General features: G+C 48.1%; 1 protein-coding gene across 1 annotated transcript in view; it reads left to right on the top strand.

Annotated features, from left to right (window-relative positions):
- LOC106578389 (contactin-associated protein-like 2) overlaps nt 1-19,789 on the top strand; it is a 227,629-nt gene that overhangs the window by 205,395 nt on the left and 2,445 nt on the right. The window contains exons 25-26 of the mRNA XM_045702061.2: nt 18,593-18,871; nt 19,485-19,556. Coding sequence (XP_045558017.1) covers nt 18,593-18,871; nt 19,485-19,556 — 351 coding nt within the window. The remainder of the gene's footprint in view (nt 1-18,592; nt 18,872-19,484; nt 19,557-19,789) is intronic.

The following is a 19,789-nucleotide window of genomic DNA, read 5'->3' as shown; positions in this document are numbered from 1 at the left end:
TGATTATGCAGGGGGTGAAAATAGAGAGAGAAAGAGAAACTGCAAATGTTAGAGTTAGACCATAGAGATGCAGATTATGTGGATGTTAGTCATCATATAGAAGGTAAAACAATTACCAGGCACTAGATTTATAAAGGCCCAGGCAGAATCTATCTGTTTCAGATCATTTCCTGGCATGTCCTATACACAATGCTGTATTAATGAACTATTCCAAACATAAAGCCTTTGAGAGGGGGAATGTATATCAATACCATGAACCCCACACACAACCCCAGCAAAGCAGCAGCAACCCCAGCAAAGCCGCAGCAACCCCAGCAAAGCCGCAGCAACCCCAGCAAAGCCGCAGCAACCCCAGCAAAGCCGCAGCAACCCCAGCAAAGCAGCAGCAACCCCAACAAAGCCACAGCAACCCCAACAAAGCCACAGCAACCCCAACAAAGCCACAGCAACCCCAGCAAAGCAGCAGCAACCCCAGCAAAGCAGAAGCAGCCCCAGCAAAGCCGTAGCAACCCCAGCAAAGCCGTAGCAACCCCAGCAAAGCCGCAGCAACCCCAGCAAAGCCGCAGCAACCCCAGCAAAGCCGCAGCAACCCCAGCAAAGCAGCAGCAACCCCAGCAAAGCCGCAGCAACACCAGCAAAGCCGCAGCAACCCCAGCAAAGCCGCAGCAACCCCAGCAAAGCAGCAGCAACCCCAGCAAAGCCGCAGCAACCCCAGCAAAGCCGCAGCAACCCCAGCAAAGCCGCAGCAACCCCAGCAAATGCAGAAGAAACCCCAGCAAAGCAGAAGAAACCCCAGCAAAGCAGCAACAACTGTAGCATGTTACTTCTCTCGAACAAAACAGACAAATTACTTTTATTGTCACGTCCTGACCAGTAAAAGAGGTTATTTGTTATTGTAGTTTGTTCAGGACGTGGCAGGGGTGTGTTTTTTTTGTGTTGTCAGGGTTTTTTGGGTTGTGTTCTATGTTTTGTATTTCTATGTTCTATTTTCTAGTTTTTCTATTTCTATGTCTAGTTTATTGTTTTGACCTTCAATTGGAGGCAGCTGTTCCTCGTTGCCTCTAATTGAAGGTCCTATTTAGTAGGGGTGTTTTTTCTATGGGATTTGTGGGTAGTTGTTTCGTGTATAGCTGTATGCCTTACAGGACTGTTTGTCATCGTTGTTTTTGTATACGTGTGTTTTGTTTTGGTTTTCCTTCTTTCTGCCAATAAAAAAGAAGATGAGTATACACATTCCCGCTGCATTTTGGTCCAATCCTTACGACGCCCGTGACAGAACTACCCACCACAAACAGACCAAGAAGCGGAGGAAGGAGCAGCAGCAGAGCTCTGTGGAGTCATGGACATGGGAAGAGGTTCTGGATGGGGCAGGACCTTGGCACCAGGCTGGGGAGTACCAGCACCCTAAGGAGAAGCTGGAGGCAGCCAAGGTGGAGCGGCGCTATTATGAGGCATTATACGCACTGAGAGGCAAGTGCGAGAGGCAGCCCCCCAAAAAAAATTGGAGGGGGGGGGCACACGGGTAGTTTGGCTGGGCCTAGGGTAAGCCCTAAGCCAACTTCCCGTGTTTATTATGGGGAGTGTTTGGCAGTGAGAGCACCGGTGTATGCGGAAGTGCGCACGATCTCGCCCATGCGCACGCACAGTCCGGTGCGAGCGATCCCAGCTCCTCGCAAGTGCCGTGCTAGAGTGGGCATCCAGTCGGGTAGGAGTATGCCTGCACAGCACATCTGGCCACCAGTGCGCCTCCTAGGCCCAGGCTACCCTACGCCTGCTCTACGCACGGCAGCCATCAGGCCTCTGCACAGCCCAGTTCGTCCTGTACCAGCACTCCGCTCGTGCAGGGTTACTGTTACCATCCAGCCAGGATGGGTTGTGCAGGCGGTGCGCTCCAGACTGCCGGTGCCTACTCATGGTCCAGTACGTCCTGTTCCCGCTCCTCGCACTAGCCTTGAGGTGCGTGTTTCCAGTCTGACGTCTCCAAAGCCAGCACCACGCACCAGGCCTCCAGTGCGTCAGCCCAGTCCAGTACGTCCTGTTCCCGCTCCTCACACTAGCCTTGGGGTGCGTGTCCCCAGTCTGGTACCTCCAGTACCAGCCCCACGCACCAGGCCTCCAGTACGTCAGCCCAGTCCAGTACGTCCTGCTCCTCGCACTAGCGCTGTGGTGCATGTAAATAGTCTGGCGTCTCCAAAGCCAGTCCCACGCATCAGGCTTTCAGTGCGCAGTCCCCGTCCAGAGCTTCCGGCGACAGTACCCCGTCCAGAGCTTCCGGCGACAGTACCCCGTCCAGAGCTTCCGGCGACAGTACCCCGTCCAGAGCTTCCGGCGACAGTTCCCCATCCAGAGCTTCCGGCGACAGTTCCCCGTCCAGTGCTTCCGGCGACGGCCTACAGTCTGGAACCGAGAGAGACGGCCTACAGTCTGGACACGCGAGGGATGGCCTACAGTCTGGTACCGAGAGAGACGGCCTACAGTCTGGAACCGAGAGAGACGGCCTACAGTCTGGAACGGAGAGAGACGGCCTACAGTCCGGAACGGAGAGAGACGGCCTACAGTCCGGAACGGAGAGAGACGGCCTACAGTCTGGAACCGAGAGAGACGGCCTACAGTCTGGAACCAAGAGAGACGGCCTACAGTCTGGAACCGAGAAAGCCAGCCTACAGTCTGGAACCGAGAGAGATGGCCTACAGTCTGGAACCGAGAGAGACGGCCTACAGTCTGGAACCGAGAGAGACGGCCTACAGTCTGGACCCGCGAGAGATAGCCTACAGTCTGGTACCGAGAGAGATGGCCTACAGTCTGGAACCGAGAGAGACGGCCTACAGTCTGGAACGGAGAGAGACGGCCTACAGTCCGGAACGGAGAGAGACGGCCTACAGTCCGGAACGGAGAGAGACGGCCTACAGTCCAGAACCGAGAGAGTCGCCCTACAGTCCGGAACCGGAGCTCCCAGAGTCGCCCGCCAGTCCGAGGTCTCCAGCGACGCGCATCAGCCCGAGGTCTCCAGTGACGCGCCTCAGCCCGAGGTCTTCAGCGATGCGCCTTAGTCCAGAGACTTCGGGAGGGGTAATATATACTGCTCAAAAAAATAAAGGGAACACTAAAATAACACATCCTAGATCTGAATGAATGAAATAATCTTATTAAATACTTTTTTCTTTACATAGTTGAATGTGCTGACAACAAAATCACACAAAAATAAGGTCTGGATTTGGAGTCACACTCAAAATTAAAGTGGAAAACCACACTACAGGCTGATCCAACTTTGATGTAATGTCCTTAAAACAAGTAAAAAGTAGGCTCAGTAGTGTGTGTGGCCTCCCTACAATGCCTGGGCATGCTCCTGATGAGGTGGCGGATGGTCTCCTGAGGGATCTCCTCCCAGACCTGGACTAAAGCATCCGCCAACTCCTGGACAGTCTGTGGTGCAGCGTGGCGTTGGTGGATGGAGCGAGACATGATGTCCCAGATGTGCTCAATTGGATTCAGGTCTGGGGAACGGGCGGGCCAGTCCATAGCATCAATGCCTTCCTCTTGCAGGAACTGCTGACACACTCCAGCCACATGAGGTCTAGCATTGTCTTGCATTAGGAGGAACCCAGGGCCAACCGCACCAGCATATGGTCTCACAAGGGGTCTGAGGATCTCATCTCGGTACCCAATGGCAGTCAGGCTACCTCTGGCGAGCACATGGAGGGCTGTGCGGCCCCCCATAGAAATGCCACCCCACACCATGACTGACCCACCGGCTAACCGGTCATGCTGGAGGATGTTGCAGGCAGCAGAACATTCTCCACGGCGTCTCCAGACTCTGTCACGTCTGTCACATGTGCTCAGTGTGAACCTGCTTTCGTCTGTGAAGAGCACAGGGCGCCAGTGGCGAATTTGTCAATCTTGGTGTTCTCTGGCAAATGCCAAACGTCCTGTACGGTGTTGGGCTGTAAGCACAACCCCCACCTGTGGACGTCGGGCCCTCATACCACCCTCATGGAGTCTGTTTCTGACCGTTTGAGCAGACACATGCACATTTGTGGCCTGCTGGAGGTCATTTTGCAGGGCTCTGGCAGTGCTCCTCCTGCTCCTCCTTGCACAAAGGCGGAGGTAGCGGTCCTGCTGCTGGGTTGTTGCCCTCCTACGGCCTCCTCCACGTCTCCTGATGTACTGGCCTGTCTCCTGGTAGCGCCTCCATGCTCTGGACACTACGCTGACAGACACAGCAAACCTTCTTGCCACAGCTCGCATTGATGTGCCATCCTGGATGAGCTGCACTACCTGAGCCACTTGTGTGGGTTGTAGACTCCGTCTCATGCTACCACTAGAGTGAAAGCACCGCCAGCAAAAGTGACCAAAACATCAGCCAGGAAACATAAGAACTGAGAAGTGGTCTGTGGTCACCACCTGCCGAACCACTCCTTTATTGGGGGTGTCTTGCTAATTGCCTATAATTTCCACCTGTTGTCTATTCCATTTGCACAACAGCATGTGAAATGTATTGTCAATCAGTGTTGCTTCCTAAGTGGACAGTTTGTTTTCACAGAAGTGTGATTGACTTGGAGTTACATTGTGTTGTTTAAGTGTTCCCTTTATTTTTTTGAGCAGTGTATAATAACCAGTTAGCGGGGGTGGACAGGTTAGGTTGGGGAGTAAGGCCGGAGCCTGAGCCACCTCCGTAGTAGGAGGTTGGGGAGGGGGGGTGTAGCACAAGAACCGTCGGTGACGGTGGCCACCCTCCCTTCCCTCCCTTTAGTTAGGTTTATTTTTTTGTTTTGGGGTTTATTTTTTTTGTGTTTATTTTTGTGTGAGGTGCTTCCGGGGTCTGCACCTTTGGGGGGGGGGGGGGGCGGGGGTACTGTCACGTCCTGACCAGTAAAAGAGGTTATTTGTTATTGTGGTTTGGTCAGGACGTGGCAGGGGTGTGTTTGTTTTGTGTTGTCGGGGTTTTTTGGGTTGTGTTCTATGTTTTGTATTTCTAGTTTCTAGTTTTTCTATTTCTATGTCTAGTTTATTGTTTTGAGCTTCAATTGGAGGCAGCTGTTCCTCGTTGCCTCTAATTGAAGGTCCTATTTAGTTGAGGTGTTTTTTCTATGGGATTTTGTGGGTAGTTGTTTCGTGTGTAGCTGTATGCCTTACAGGACTGTTTGTCGTCGTTGTTTTTGTATATGTGTGTTTTGTTTTGTTTTTCCTTCTTTCTGCCAATAAAAAAGATGAGTATACACATTCCCGCTGCATTTTGGTCCAATCCTTACGACGCCCGTGACATTTATATACACTCCAAACTGCGCATCCACTCACTCATTCACCCATGCAGGTCATTAGGACTGATTGCTCTTGAGAATATCTGTTGTGTGGAGACAGGCTGACGCTGTATTGACCTACACTGAATCTGAATTAGGCTAGCACACCACACAAGATATAGAAAGACTATCCATATTTAGAAACAACAGCAGATGACAGAACCCAAGTCTTCATGTTCAGTCTCGTCAGGCCACACAGACAGAAACCAGTTTCTCTCTCTGAGTTTCCTAATCCAGGTATTTATGAGATTATTCAGAGCAAGCTTGGCTTGTTGTCTGAAACAGGTCTGTATTGGATGACTGTCTAATGACTATTGTAATGACTAGGAAATGTGGCTAGGATGGACGGTGGTGTGTTTAACTTCATCAGGGCTGTGGGTTTGATTCCTGTATGTATTAACCGTCAGTTAATTTAGAAAAAAGCAGCTTGTAAAGGACAACAGTTGAATCGACTAAAAAAAGTGTCTGCTCACTGTTTTGCTCCTCCCACAGGTGATTTTTATTTGTCTATTTCTGGCTGGTTATTTTTGGTAGACCACTGGCACACTGTCTGAATCTACTTAAAACAGATGACTGGTTATATTCTGAAATACAGTACCAGTCAAAAGTTTGGACACCTCATTCCAGGGTTTTTCTTTATTTTACTATTTTCTACATTGTACATTAATATTGAAAACATCAAAACTATGAAATAGCACATATGGAATCATGTAGTAACCAAAAAAGTGTTCAACAAATCAAAATATATTTGAGATTCTTCAAAGTAGCCACCCTTTGCCTTGACAGCTGTCACGTCCTGACCAGTTAAGGGTTATTTGTTATTGTAGTTTGGTCAGGATGTGGCAGAGGGTATTTGTTTTATGTGGTTCGGGGTGGTGTTTTTGGTAGAAGGGTATTTGATTTATGTATTCCGGGGTTTTGGGGCACTGTTCCTTGTTTATGTATTTCTATGTTTAGTCTGGTTAGTTGTATTTCTATGTTTAGGTTGATGGGGGGTTGGACTCTCAATTGGAGGCAGGTGCTTTCTCGTTGCCTCTGATTGAGAGTCCTATATATGGGTATGTGTTTGGTTTAGTGTTTGTGGGAGATTGTCTCTTGTTTTGCGTGTGTGAGCCTTACAAGACTGTTTGGTTGTTCGTGCGTTTTCCGCGTTTATTATTTTGGTGTTCACTTTATTTCATAAATAAATATCAAGATGAGCATCCACATCCCTGCTGCGTTTTGGTCCTCCTTTCCCGACGACAACCGTGACAACAGCTTTGCACACTCTTGGCATTCTCTCAACCAGCTTCATGGGGTAGTCACCTGGAATTCATTTCAATTAACAGGTGTGCCTTGTTAAAAGTTAATTTGTGGAATTTCTTTCCATAATGTGTTTGAGCCAATCAGTTGTGTTGTGATAAGGTAGGGGTGGTATACAGAAGATAGCCCTATTTGGTAAAAGAACAAGTCCATATTATGCCAAGAACAGCTCAAATAAGCATAAAGAAACCACAGTCCATCATTACTTTTAGACATGAAGGTCAGTCAATACAGAACATTTCAAGGACTTTGAAAGTTTCTTCAAGTGTAGTCGCAAAAACCATTGAGCATGATAATGAAACTGGATTTTGTTGAGGAGCCACAGGATAAGTTCATTAGAGTTAACGGCACGTCAGAAATTTCAGCCCAAATAAATGCTTCACAGAGTTCAAGTACCGACATATCTCAACACCAACTGTTCAGAGGAAACTGCGTGAATCAAGTTGTCATGGTCGAATTGCTGCAAAGAAACCACTACTAAAGGAGACCAATAAGAATAAGATACTTGCTTGGGCCAAGAAACACGAAGCATGGACATTAGACCGATGGAAATCTGTTCTTTGGTCTGAGGAGTCAAAATTTGCGATTTTTGGTTCCAACAGCCGTGTCTTTGTAAGACGCAGAGTAGGTGAACGGATGATCTCCGCATGTGTGGTTCCCACCATGAAGCATGGAGAAGGTGTGACGGTGTGGGGGTGCTTGCTGGTGACATTGTCAGTGATTTATTTAGAATTCAAGGCACACTTAACCAGTATGGCTACCACAGCATTCTGCAGCGATACGCCATCGCATCTGGTTTGCGCTTAGTGGGACAATCATTTGTTTTTCAACAGGACAATGGCCCAACACACCTCCAGGCTGTGTAAGGGCTATTTGACCAAGAAGGAGAGTGATTGAGTGCTGCATCAGATGACCTGGTGTCCACAATCACCCAACCTCAAACTAATTGAGATGGTTTGGGATGAGTTTTTTCTTTTTTATTTCACCTTTATTTAACCAGGTAGGCAAGTTGAGAACAAGTTCTCATTTACAATTGCGACCTGGCCAAGATAAAGCAAGATAAAGCAACACATACAACAACACAGAGTTACACATGGAGTAAAACAAACATACAGTCAATAATACAGTAGAAAAATAAGTCTATATACAATGTGAGCAAATGAGGTGAGATAAGGGAGGTAAAGGCAAAAAAGGCCATGGTGGCAAAGTAAATACAATATAGCAAGTAAAACACTGGAATGGTAGATTTGTAGTGGAAGAAAGTGCAAAGTAGAAATAGAAATAATGGGGTGCAAAGGAGCAAAATAAATAAATAACTAAATACAGTAGGGGAAGAGGTAGTTGTTTGGGCTAAATTATAGATGGGCTATGTACAGGTGCAGTAATCAGTGAGCTGCTCTGACAGCTGGTGCATAAAGCTAGTGAGGGAGATAAGTGTTTCCAGTTTCAGAGATTTTTGTAGTTCGTTCCAGTCATTGGCAGCGGAGAACTGGAAGGAGAGACGGCCAAAGGAGGAATTGGCTTTGGGGGTGACCAGAGAGATATCTCTGCAGGAGCGCATGCAACAGGCGGGTGCTGCTATGGTGACCAGTGAGCTGAGATAAGGGGGGACTTTACCTAGCAGGGTCTTGTAGATGACCTGGAGCCAGTTGGTTTGGCGACGAGTATGAAGCGAGGGCCAGCCAACGAGAGCGTACAGGTCACAGTGGTGGGTAGTATATGGGGCTTGGGTGGACCGCAGATTGAAGGAAAAGCAGCAAACAAGTCCCCAGCATATGTGGGAACTCCTTCAAGACTCTTGGAAAAGCATTCCAGGTGAAGCTGGTTGAGAGAATGCCAAGAGTGTTCAAAGCTGTCATCAAGGCAAAGGGTGGCTTCTTTGAAGAATCTAAAATCTAAAATATATTTTGATTTATTTAAAACTTTTTTGGTTACTACATGATTCCATATGTGTTATTTCATAGTTTTGATGTCTTCGCTATTATTCTACAATGTAGAAAATAGTAAAAATGAAGAAGAACCCTTGAATGAGTGTGTCCAAGCTTTTGACTGGTACTGTATAGACTGTGCTTGAAATAGACATTTCCTTAAAGCTAATTATTTTGATAATGGATGGTGATGTTTATCTCTGTGTGTCTGCTGATGCAGTGTGTTCTGTAGTCTATATCATCTCTGTGTGTCTGCTGATGCAGTGTGTTCTGTAGTCTATATCATCTCTGTGTGTCTGCTGATGCAGTGTGTTCTGTAGTCTATATCATCTCTGTGTGTCTGCTGATGCAGTGTGTTCTGTAGTCTATATCATCTCTGTGTGTCTGCTGATGCAGTGTGTTCTGTAGTCTATATCATCTCTGTGTGTCTGCTGATGCAGTGTGTTCTGTAGTCTAGATCATCTCTGTGTGTCTTCTAATACTGATATATCTGTTTTATATATCACTCTGGTCTCTCTCAGCGTGTGTGTGTGTGTGTGTGTGTGTGTGTGTGTGTGTGTGTGTGTGTGTGTGTGTGTGTGTGTGTGTGTGTGTGTGTGTGTGTGTGTGTGTGTGTGTGTGTGTGTGTGTGTGTGTGTGTGTGTGTGTGTGTGTGGTCACAATCTGTTTTTTTGCCTTTTTTCTCATATCCTCCTGTGGATCTGTCTATGGCTAGTACACTATGGATTCCTGATCCATATCTACAATAATCCAGACACCAGGCTTTCCCTTGGCTCTGTGTGTGAATGGGGGTGGGACTGTACTGCACAGTGATAGCACGACAGACACTGCAGAGAGAGAAAACAAGTCCATCTGAGGAACAAGGCTAGGAGAACCACTCGACTGCAGCAGTGATCTCGGTCAGAGAGAAAAAACTAAACAAAAGAAACCGGGTCTACAAAGATACATTGACTAAAAGTCTGACAGGTAATGTTACCTTCATCTAAAAGAAAAATAGAAGTGTGTGTGTGTACATGCATACGTGTGAACATACGTGCTTGAGAGAGAGAGACATTTTCTAATTTGATTGAATTAATTTCATTTCAATTGGGTTTGATTGAAATGTGTTTTGGAATCTTATTTTATTAGTCTTGTAATTCCCTCGTTGGTATTGTTTGCAAATAATTTTCGTCATGGTACAGTATAGTGTATGGCTGGGTTAGGATCTTCTGTGGTGGGAGTTTTGTATGTCTTATACTGGCAGTGTGTGACCATGTGTGTATTTATAAGGAAGTTATGTGTGAGACTAGCATGTAGGCTTTCTGCATTGCTGAAGACTGTGTGTGTGTGTGTGTGTGTGTGTGTGTGTGTGTGTGTGTGTGTGTGTGTGTGTGTGTGTGTGTGTGTGTGTGTGTGTGTGTGTGTGTGTGTGTGTGTGTGTGTGTGTGTGTCCGTGTCCGTTTGCGTGTATGCATGTTCCCAGGGGTGTGTAAGTTGTGTGTGTGTGTAGGCAGGTAGACAGCAGTAGGAGGGCATTACAAGGACAGGTGCAGTTACCACCTCCTAGACAGTACATTCATCCATCTCTCTCTCCTCTCTTTAGCCTTCTCTCTTTTCCCCTTTCTCTCTGTTTCTCTCTCTCTCTCCCTGATCAGTGTGCTTTAGTAGCATCTCTCTGTTCTCTTTGTGACTGTGTTGTGTCTGTTACACTCTATTGTGTGAGAGCGTGACTGGCTGTGTGCGTGTGTGTGTGTGTTACTCATCAAGGGTCAGTATAGAAAGGAGCTGTGTTGTAATACTCATACTAACTGCACTAACCATATCATTTGTCAGGTGAATTGAGTATATAGAATGCTTATTGGTCATAGTATGGATATAGTTAGTCAAAAGTTCCCGGATGTCATACTAAATTCACCAAAATATGAAGTATTTTCGTACTTTAGGGGCCACAATGCAATTCTTCAGGAAATGGGCGTGGCTTCACATGGTTTCGAGATTTGAAGAAAATGGCGGAAAATATGCAGTCGAAGTACAACGAGAGAGGATACAAATTCATTGCTTTAACTAATTATGACGAATGTTAAGAAAATGTTGAGCAATGTAATAAATTAATGACTTTTCAAATATGTTACCTAACACGTTATATTGGCTGAAAATTTGTTAGCTACTGTCACGGTTGTCGTCTGGAATGGAGGACCAAAACGCAGCAGGAATGTGGATGCTCATCTTGTAGTTTATTTTAACTCAAAAAGAACACCAAAATAACAAACAAAAGAACGAACGATCAACAAACAGTCTTGTCAGCTATAGACACACAAAACAAGAGACAATCTCCCACAAACACTAAACCAAACAACTACCCATATATAGGACTCTCAATCAGAGGCAACGAGAAAGCACCTGCCTCCAATTGAGAGTCTAACCCCCCATTAACCTAAACATAGAAATACAACTAACTAGACTAAACATAGAAATACATAAACATAGAACAGTGCCCCAAAACCCCGGAATACATAAATCAAATACCCTTCTACAAAAACACCACCCCGAACCACATAAAACAAATACCCTCTGCCACGTCCTGACCAAACTACAATAACAAATAACCCTTATACTGGTCAGGACGTGACAGTACCCCCCCCTAAAGGTGCAGACCCTGGATGCACCTCATAAATAAACAAAAACCCCAAAACCACAACAACAAAAAATCCCCCTAAAGTAAAGGGAGGGAAGGGAGGGTGGCTGCCGTCACCGACGGCACTTGTGCTACACCCCCCCCTCCCCAACCCACCTATACAGGTGGTGGTTCAGGTTCCGGCCTACTGTCCTCCAGAATGCAGACCGACCTAATCCGTTCCGGATCGTAGGCAGACCTCTTTCGTTCCACACTGTCGGCAGGCTCATTTGAAACACAGTTACTTAATTTTAGTTCTAGATCATTAATAGACTTACTCAGTTCCGGCTTGCTGCTAGACTCCTTTGGTTCCGGGTCACAGGCAGACTCCTTCGGTTCCGGGTCACAGGCAGACCCCCTCGGTTCCGGGTCACAGGCAGACCCCCTCGGTTCCGGGTCACAGGCAGACCCCCTCGGTTCCGAGTAGACGGGCCACTCTGGCAGCTCCGGGCAGGCACTCTGGCAGATCCGGCGCGGCGGGCCACTCTGGCAGATCCGGCGCGGCGGACCGCTCTGGCAGCTCCGGCGCGGCGGGCCGCTCTGGCAGCTCCGGCGCGATGGGCCGCTCTGGCAGCTCCGGCGCGGCGGGCCGCTCTGGCTGATCCGGGCAGACGGGCCGCTCTGGCTGATCCGGGCAGAGGGGCCGCTCTGGCTGATCCGGGCAGACGGGCCGCTCTGGCTGATCCGGCGTGGCGGGCCGCTCTGGCTGATCCGGCGTGGCGGGCCGCTCTGGCTGATCCGGGCAGACGGGCCGCTCTGGCTGATCCGGGCAGAGGGGCCGCTCTGGCTGATCCGGGCAGACGGGCCGCTCTGGCTGATCCGGGCAGACGGGCCGCTCTGGCTGATCCGGGCAGACGGGCAGCTCTGGCGACTCCTGACTGGCGGGCAGCTCTGGCGACTCCTGACTGGCGGGCAGCTCTGGCGACTCCTGACTGGCGGGCAGCTCTGGCGGTTCCTGACTGGCGGGCAGCTCTGGCGACTCCTGACTGGCGGGCAGCTCTGGCGACTCCTGACTGGCGGGCAGCTCTGGCGACTCCTGACTGGCGGGCAGCTCTGGCGACTCCTGACTGGCGGGCAGCTCTGGCGACTCCTGACTGGCGGGCAGCTCTGGCGACTCCTGACTGGCGGGCAGCTCTGGCGACTCCTGACTGGCGGGCAGCTCTGGTGACTCCTGACTGGCGGGCGGCTGACGCACTAGATGCCTGATGCGTGGTGCTGGTACTGTAGGTATCAGCCTGGGAACACGCACCTCAGGGCTAGTGCGGGGAGCGGGAACAGGACGAGTCGGACTGGGCTGACGCACTGGAAGCCTGGTGCGTGGTGCTGGTACTGGACGTACCAGACTGGGGACACGCACCTCAGGGCTAGTGCGGGGAGCGGGAACAGGACGAGTCTGACTGGGCTGATGCACTAGAAGCCTGGTGCGTGGTGCTGGTACTGGACGTGCCAGACCGGGGTTTCGCACTTTCGGGTCTGCACGAGAGACAGGAACTGGAAACACCGGGCCATGGAGGCGCACAGGCGGTCTTGATCTCACCTCCTGTACAACCCGTCCTGGCTGGATGGAACTAGTAGCCCTGTACGAGCGGGGTGCTAGTACAGGGCGAACTGGGCTGTGCAGGGGCCTGATGGTTGCCGTGCGTAGAGCGGGCGTAGGGTAGCCTGGTCCTAGGAGGCGCACCGGTGACCAGACGCGCTGCGCAGGCATCCTCCTACCAGGCTGGATGCCCACTCTAGCACGGCATCTGCGAGGGGCTGGAATAACTCGCACTGGACTGTGCGTGCGTATGGGCGAGATTGTGCGCACCTCAGCAAAACACGGCGCCCTCCACTCCATACGGTCCTCCATATAAAACATGGGTAGCTGGCTTATGGCTCATCCTTGGCCCAGCCAAACTACCCGTGTGCCCCCCCCCCCCCATACAATTCTTGGGGGTGCCTCTCGTGCTTCTCCCTCTGCGCGTACAAGGCCTCGTACATCCGCCTCTCCGCCTTGGCTGCCTCGATTTCCTCCCTTGGGCGACGGTATTCCCCAGCCTGGTGCCCAGGTCCAGCCCCGTCCAAAATTTCTTCCCAGGTCCATTTCTCCCGCCAGTCCATCTCGAAATTCCTTTGCTCCTTGAAGTCCACCTGTTGCTCCTTCCTCCGCTGCTTGGTTCGTTTGTGGTGGGAGATTCTGTCACGGTTGTCGTCTGGAATGGAGGACCAAAACGCAGCAGGAATGTGGATGCTCATCTTGTAGTTTATTTTAACTCAAAAAGAACACCAAAATAACAAACAAAAGAACGAACGATCAACAAAACAGTCTTGTCAGGTATAGACACACAAAACAAGAGACAATCTCCCACAAACACTAAACCAAACAACTACCCATATATAGGACTCTCAATCAGAGGCAACGAGAAAGCACCTGCCTCCAATTGAGAGTCCAACCCCCCATTAACCTAAACATAGAAATACAACTAACTAGACTAAACATAGAAAAACATAAACATAGAACAGTGCCCCAAAACCCCGGAATACATAAATCAAATACCCTTCTACAAAAACACCACCCCGAACCACATAAAACAAATACCCTCTGCCACGTCCTGACCAAACTACAATAACAAATAACCCTTATACTGGTCAGGACGTGACAGCTACGCTTTCCTTAGCAAGCACATAGCATATCATTGCAGCAGTATGTTGTTAGCTAGCTACCTAACGTTAGTTGGCTACTTATAAATCAAACTTGCCAGTATATTAACTATATGATATCTAACTACAGTAACTACCCAGCATTTATTGACTTGATTATGCCCGTCATTCTTAGCTTAGCTAATGGTACAGTCGTTGTGCGTTCTCAATGGACATTCGGGTGCTTTCATAAATTCGCTCTGGCTATCTACTCCGATTTCAGAGCACTCTGGTCTGTGTACCAGAGCGCAGAATAATTAATTTACGAGCGCTTAACACCCGTTGAATATGGCCGGTGTCAGTAAACATTGGCAAAAAAGCGTAATTAAATTGTTGCCAGCAGCACAGTTACAGTCACCAACGCTCTGGATAACATGAAAACTGCCTAACCAGCTCTGCTAAGGCGTGTAAAATGGTCAGAGTGGTCTCATTTGTGTCTGGAAGTAGCTAGCTAGCAAGCTAGCCAACGTTAGCTTGGGTGCTTGACTGCCGTTGTAAGATCAGAATGCTCAAATCAACCCTACTCCCTGGCCCGAGCGTCCAGTGTGTGCTCTGAGAGCGAAACACTCTGAATTTACAAACGGACAATCTGACAATGTTCTGAATGTACGAGGGTACTCTGGCACTCCAGATTGAATTTAAGAACACACCTGAAGTCGTAAAATGTCTAACTAGTCATTTGTTATGCTAACTAGCTAGCAAGAGGTTACATAGCAACAGCATCAAGTTCCGGTAGACAGGCTGAGAGCTAGCACACTCAACTGAAAACATACTGTTTGTTTACAGTATACTAAAATGAACTAATAGAAAATATTATGTAGTATATACTCATTAAGTATATAGTATACACTATGTTAGTATGGGTATTCGAACACAGCTAGGGTCATTTTGTTTCTCATTATTACCCATCCTCCTTTTAGTCTCTCTCTCTCTCTCTCTCTCTTTCTCTCTCTATCCCTCTCATCTCACTTTCTCTTTTTCTCTCGCTCTCTCTTACTCTCTCGTTCTGCCATAAGCTTCCATTTGTTGCCATGGTAACCCTGTTTGATCCTTTCACCCTTTCTCTCCTCTGGTCGTCCCTCCATTTAAGTGCTTCTCTCATCCCCCCTTCTCCCCTCTCACTGCCCCTCTCCCCCTCTCCCCCCTTTCTATCAACCACTCACATCCCTTTCTCTCCACCTTTGTCCTCCCTCTACCTGTTCTTCTCCTCATCCTCAACCCCTCCCTCTTATGCCCCTTTTCCCCCATCATCCCACTTTTCTCACCCAATAACAGCTCCGGTCAGCTCTTGTATTCGCAGTCCCTCCCAATACATTTTAATCAATTCTCATTGGACCAAAGGGACCAACCAACTGGTGTGTATCACAGGAGGTTGGTGGCACCTTAATTGGGGAGAACAAGCTCGTGGTAATGGCTGGAGCAGAATAGCTGGAATGGTATCACATGGTTGCCATGTGTTTGATGCCATTCCATTGGCTCCGTTCCAGCCAGTATTATGAGCCGTCCTCCCCTCAGCAGCCTCCACTGGTGGGTACGATGTAGATCTGATGCATTGTGCTGGTGTCATTACTAAAATAGAACGGTCATCTACATTCAGCCGTAACAGGAGTTACAGGTCAAGGGGAGCTGGAGAGCTAAGCCTAGAGGGGCTATTAGGAACAGGCTGGTCCACAGGCACAATCATGTTTGTGTCACATTGTAAGAGTATGATTAGCATGGTTCCATCTTTTGGGGCCTCAGCCAACTCCTGTCTGTCTGTCTGTCCGTCCGTCCATCCGACCGACCATCCGTCTGTCTGGCCGTCTGGCCGTCTGACTGACCGTCTGTCTGTCCGTCTGACCGTCCGTCTGTCTGTCTGTCTGACCGTCGGTCTGACCGTCTGTCTGTCCGTTTGACCTTCTGTCTGTCTGCCTGTCCGTCTGTCTGTCCGTCTGACCGTCCGTCTGTCTGTCTGTCTGACCGTCGGTCTGACCGTCTGTCTGTCCGTTTGACCTTCTGTCTGTCTGCCTGTCCGTCTGTCTGTCCATCTGACCATCCGTCTGTCTGTCTGTCTGACCATCCGTCTGTCCGTCCATCCGTCCATCCGTCTTGTTGATTATGCCAAGACCAGCCTGTATGGCAAAGCTTAATACCTGGGACCAGCCTATTAGTGGACCAGCCTATTAGTGGACCAGCCTGAGCCTTTAAGTGTTATATCAGTATCTTATTAGTATTCAAGTCCACTCTCTGAGAGATGTGCATATGCTCAGTAATATTGCTGAGAGAGAAGAGAGAGGGAGAACACATGTTTAGTAATCCAAGCAGATCATGAAAAGAGGGGAATCATACTCATATTCATTGTATATTCATGAGAATGTTATCAGTGCATGCACAGTGCTTATTCTGAGGCAGTGAAGCAACACAGGCACAAGCGAAAACACACACACACACATACACACTCTCTGGATAGCCAGTATCTCCATAAACTTCCTCTCAAGCAGCATGTTATCTCTCCTAAACAAGGTGTGTGTGTGTGTGTGTGTGTGTGTGTGTGTGTGTGTGTGTGTGTGTGTGTGTGTGTGTGTGTGTGTGTGTGTGTGTGTGTGTGTGTGTGTGTGTGTGTGTGTGTGTGTGTGTGTGTGTGTGTGTGTGTGTGTGTGTAGCTCCTTTGACAGGGCCATCAGCAGTGACCTGATATCAAAAGCGTTTCTCCACCCATGCACTGCATTGTGGGATTGGAACGGATGACCAAAGGCTAATTAATCTGTCAGCTCTGGACAGTGCCTTAGATCTGAACACACACACACAAACTCTGATACCTAGCCTGAATCTGTATATCTTGTGTCTGTAGGAGGTCCAGTTACACACACACACACACTAAACACAGACAACACACTGATACCTAGCCTGAATCTGTATATCTTGTGTCTGTAGGAGGTCCAGTTACACACACACACACTAAACACACACACACTAAACACACACACACTAAACACACACACACTAAACAACACACTGATACCTAGCCTGAATCTGTCAAACATAATCACCGCAGAGAGAAATCTGGTATCTTGTGTCTGGAGGAGATCCAGTCACACGAACACACGCACAGACACACACTCAATATTCTGTGTGATTGAGGTTGTTAGTCTGTTTTTCTGCTGCATTCCCCCCCCCCCCCCCCCCCCTCTGTGTTAACGTTGCGTTTGAACCTCCTCCATTCTTTGAAGCCTGAGGAGGAGGAGTGGAACGAGAGACAGAGAGAGAGAGAGAGAAAGTAATGACAATACATTTGATCTTTTGAATACTTTTCAAAACACTCAAAGCTCTCCACCAGCGGATGCACAACAAAATAATAGAAATATAAAGCGAGAGAAAGCAAGGAAGAGAAGGGGGGGATTAAAGATGAAAGGAGAGAGACAGAGATGGGAGAGAGAAAGAGAATGTGAAAGAAGCAGGGAGGTGGAGAAAGATAGTAGAAAAGGGTGAAGAGAGTTTGTGTGTTATTGTAATGTTATCAGTTTTCCCTGACTGACCATAAAACCTCCTGGCCCTATTCTACAGACTCTAACTTGGGTCCTGTGTTTTTCCTGTTCAGGTTGTGTAACCAAAGGGCCCTACAGTACATATACAGAGTATAAGCCCATGTAAGGTAGTGTACACTTCTTCTTTAGTAATAATTCTTAATTCTTTGAGAATCAATTGGAGCTTTTTTACCAGAATAACAAGACAAACACAAGTTATTTATACAATCAAAACGTAACGCTAACCAAAATATTTACAAACATAATGAGAGTGATCATGTAGAATGAAATAGAATGAAAGATGAGAAGAGAGACCTCGGTGTGTGTGAATATTGAGAGTGTTATACTAAAGTCTTTGATCCTTGGCTAGTCCACATGGAGGAGAACAAAGGAGAAGAGATGGCCATGTGTTCTCTGGTCCTGAATGGATTCCTTGATCTTGTTGCCTGATGATGGCTGTGTGTCCTTTCTTGTTGCTCTTTTCCTCTGAGTTGGGTGGATCCTTGGACTACTCCTTTGGCTTGTGTCCCTTGTTGCTCTGTTTTTTGGATATAACGTGTCTTCTTCTTTCCTTGAAGAAGGTGCATTTAAAGGTTCAGGCTACACTAGCTCTTAAGTCTTATGTCTCCTTCTGTGACTCTAGTGTATGGGCTCTTCTGTCCCAATTAACATACTGAATAGGTACTACTTTCCAAAAAAGGTACTACAAACCAACTTTTCTGTCTGTCTGTCTGTCTGTCTGTCTGTCTGTCTCTCTCTCTTCCTCCCCTTCTTTCCTGTCTCTAACAGCAGGGAAGATTAGTCATTGCAACTGATTTAAAAACCTGCTCACACATTCTGTGTGTGTGTGTGTGTGTGTGTGTGTGTGTGTGTGTGTGTGTGTGTGTGTGTGTGTGTGTGTGTGTGTGTGTGTGTGTGTGTGTGTGTGTGTGTGGATCCCATGGTGGTGATGTCTTGATGATTTCCCTGTAAATGTGCTGATGCAGGTGTCTGATAGCTGGTAGGAAGAAAGTGCTGTGGCCAGTGGCTTACTGTACACTCTGCTGCAGTTGGTTTGTGCTGATTATGTACATTTCCTTCCTCTCCTTCTCATTTTCTCAGCCTTCTGCTTTGGACTATTAATACTGGGTGCTGCCTTACAGTTTTGTATCGTATAATACAATCTTGTTAAAATTCAAACCACTGTCTCCCTCTCGCTCTGTTTCTCTCTCTCTCTCTTTCTCTCCTCAGAGACCGGAGTGATAGACCCAGCACTTATAGAGCGTTATAACACTCCAGGGTTCATAGGCTGTCTGTCACGCGTCCAGTTCAACGGAGTCACACCCCTGAAAACAGCCCTAAGAAACCTTGTAGCAGACAGACCAATAGACAGACATCCAGACAGACCAACAGACAGACAGTCTGTGCCAGTGTCCTACCAGGGTAAGCTGGTAGAATCTAACTGTGGAGCCTCGCCTCTCACCATCCCACCAATGTCTGCTGCCACCGATCCTTGGCGCCTGGACTCAGGTACGATACCCACACACACACACAAACATTTCTGCAGGAAAAGCAGGTACACAACACCACACACACATTCTCATATTGTGGGTGCTGCAGTCTTCCTTGTGACCCAGTGGAATGGTTGTCTCTACTTGTCTGTCTCTGTCTCTGTTTCTGGTCGATCACATCTATTGATCCAGGAGCCAGAAGCAAAACTGACAGAGCAGATTAATCAGTCTCACAGTCTCTTCTTACTCCTCTTCTTCTCTCTCTCTCTCGCGCTCTTTCTCTCGGTCGTCTCCTCTCTCCAGATTTCTGTCGCCCCTCAGACTTTCTCATCCACCCACTCTCTCTTGCCTTTCTCCAATCCCTGTCACCTCTCTTTCTCTCTCTCTCTCTCTTCTCCCTCTCTCGCTCGCTCTCTCTCCACTCGTCTACCTGACAGATTTCTCCATCAGGAGGGATAAAAGCCAATTAGTGGGAGACTGGACAGCTTGGCCTGGTGGGATTCATTAAAGTTGAATGGAAGACAGTGGTGTGTGCATGTGTATGCACGTGCACGTGTGTGCATGTCCGTGCGTGTGTATGTGTGTGTGTACGGCTGATGTGATCTGTATTTCCTGTCTCTGTGTGTCTCCAGGTGCAGAGTTCCCATTTAATGAAGAGAGAGTGATCCCAGATGGAGTCAACAGGAACTCAGCCATTATAGGAGGTATGTTCAGCATATTCACATATCTCTTATCTTTAAAGAGGTGTACCACAGAGACATGACCCTCTGCCAGGTCCAGATGTGATCTTGATCTCTTGGCATTCAGTCGCCTCCGCTGCAGATAAGTGTCTCCAAATGTGTCTCCCATACATGATGTCAACAAATGTATTACAAATTTGCTTCTATAAATTGGTTCTCTAACCTCAACTGGCCATATCAATATTCTTTCTTATAAA

The sequence above is a fragment of the Salmo salar genome, chromosome 19 (genome assembly GCF_965601325.2).
Source record: "Salmo salar chromosome 19, fSalSal1, whole genome shotgun sequence".
NCBI lineage: Eukaryota > Metazoa > Chordata > Actinopteri > Salmoniformes > Salmonidae > Salmo > Salmo salar.
This window is presented reverse-complemented; position numbering and strand designations above follow the sequence as displayed.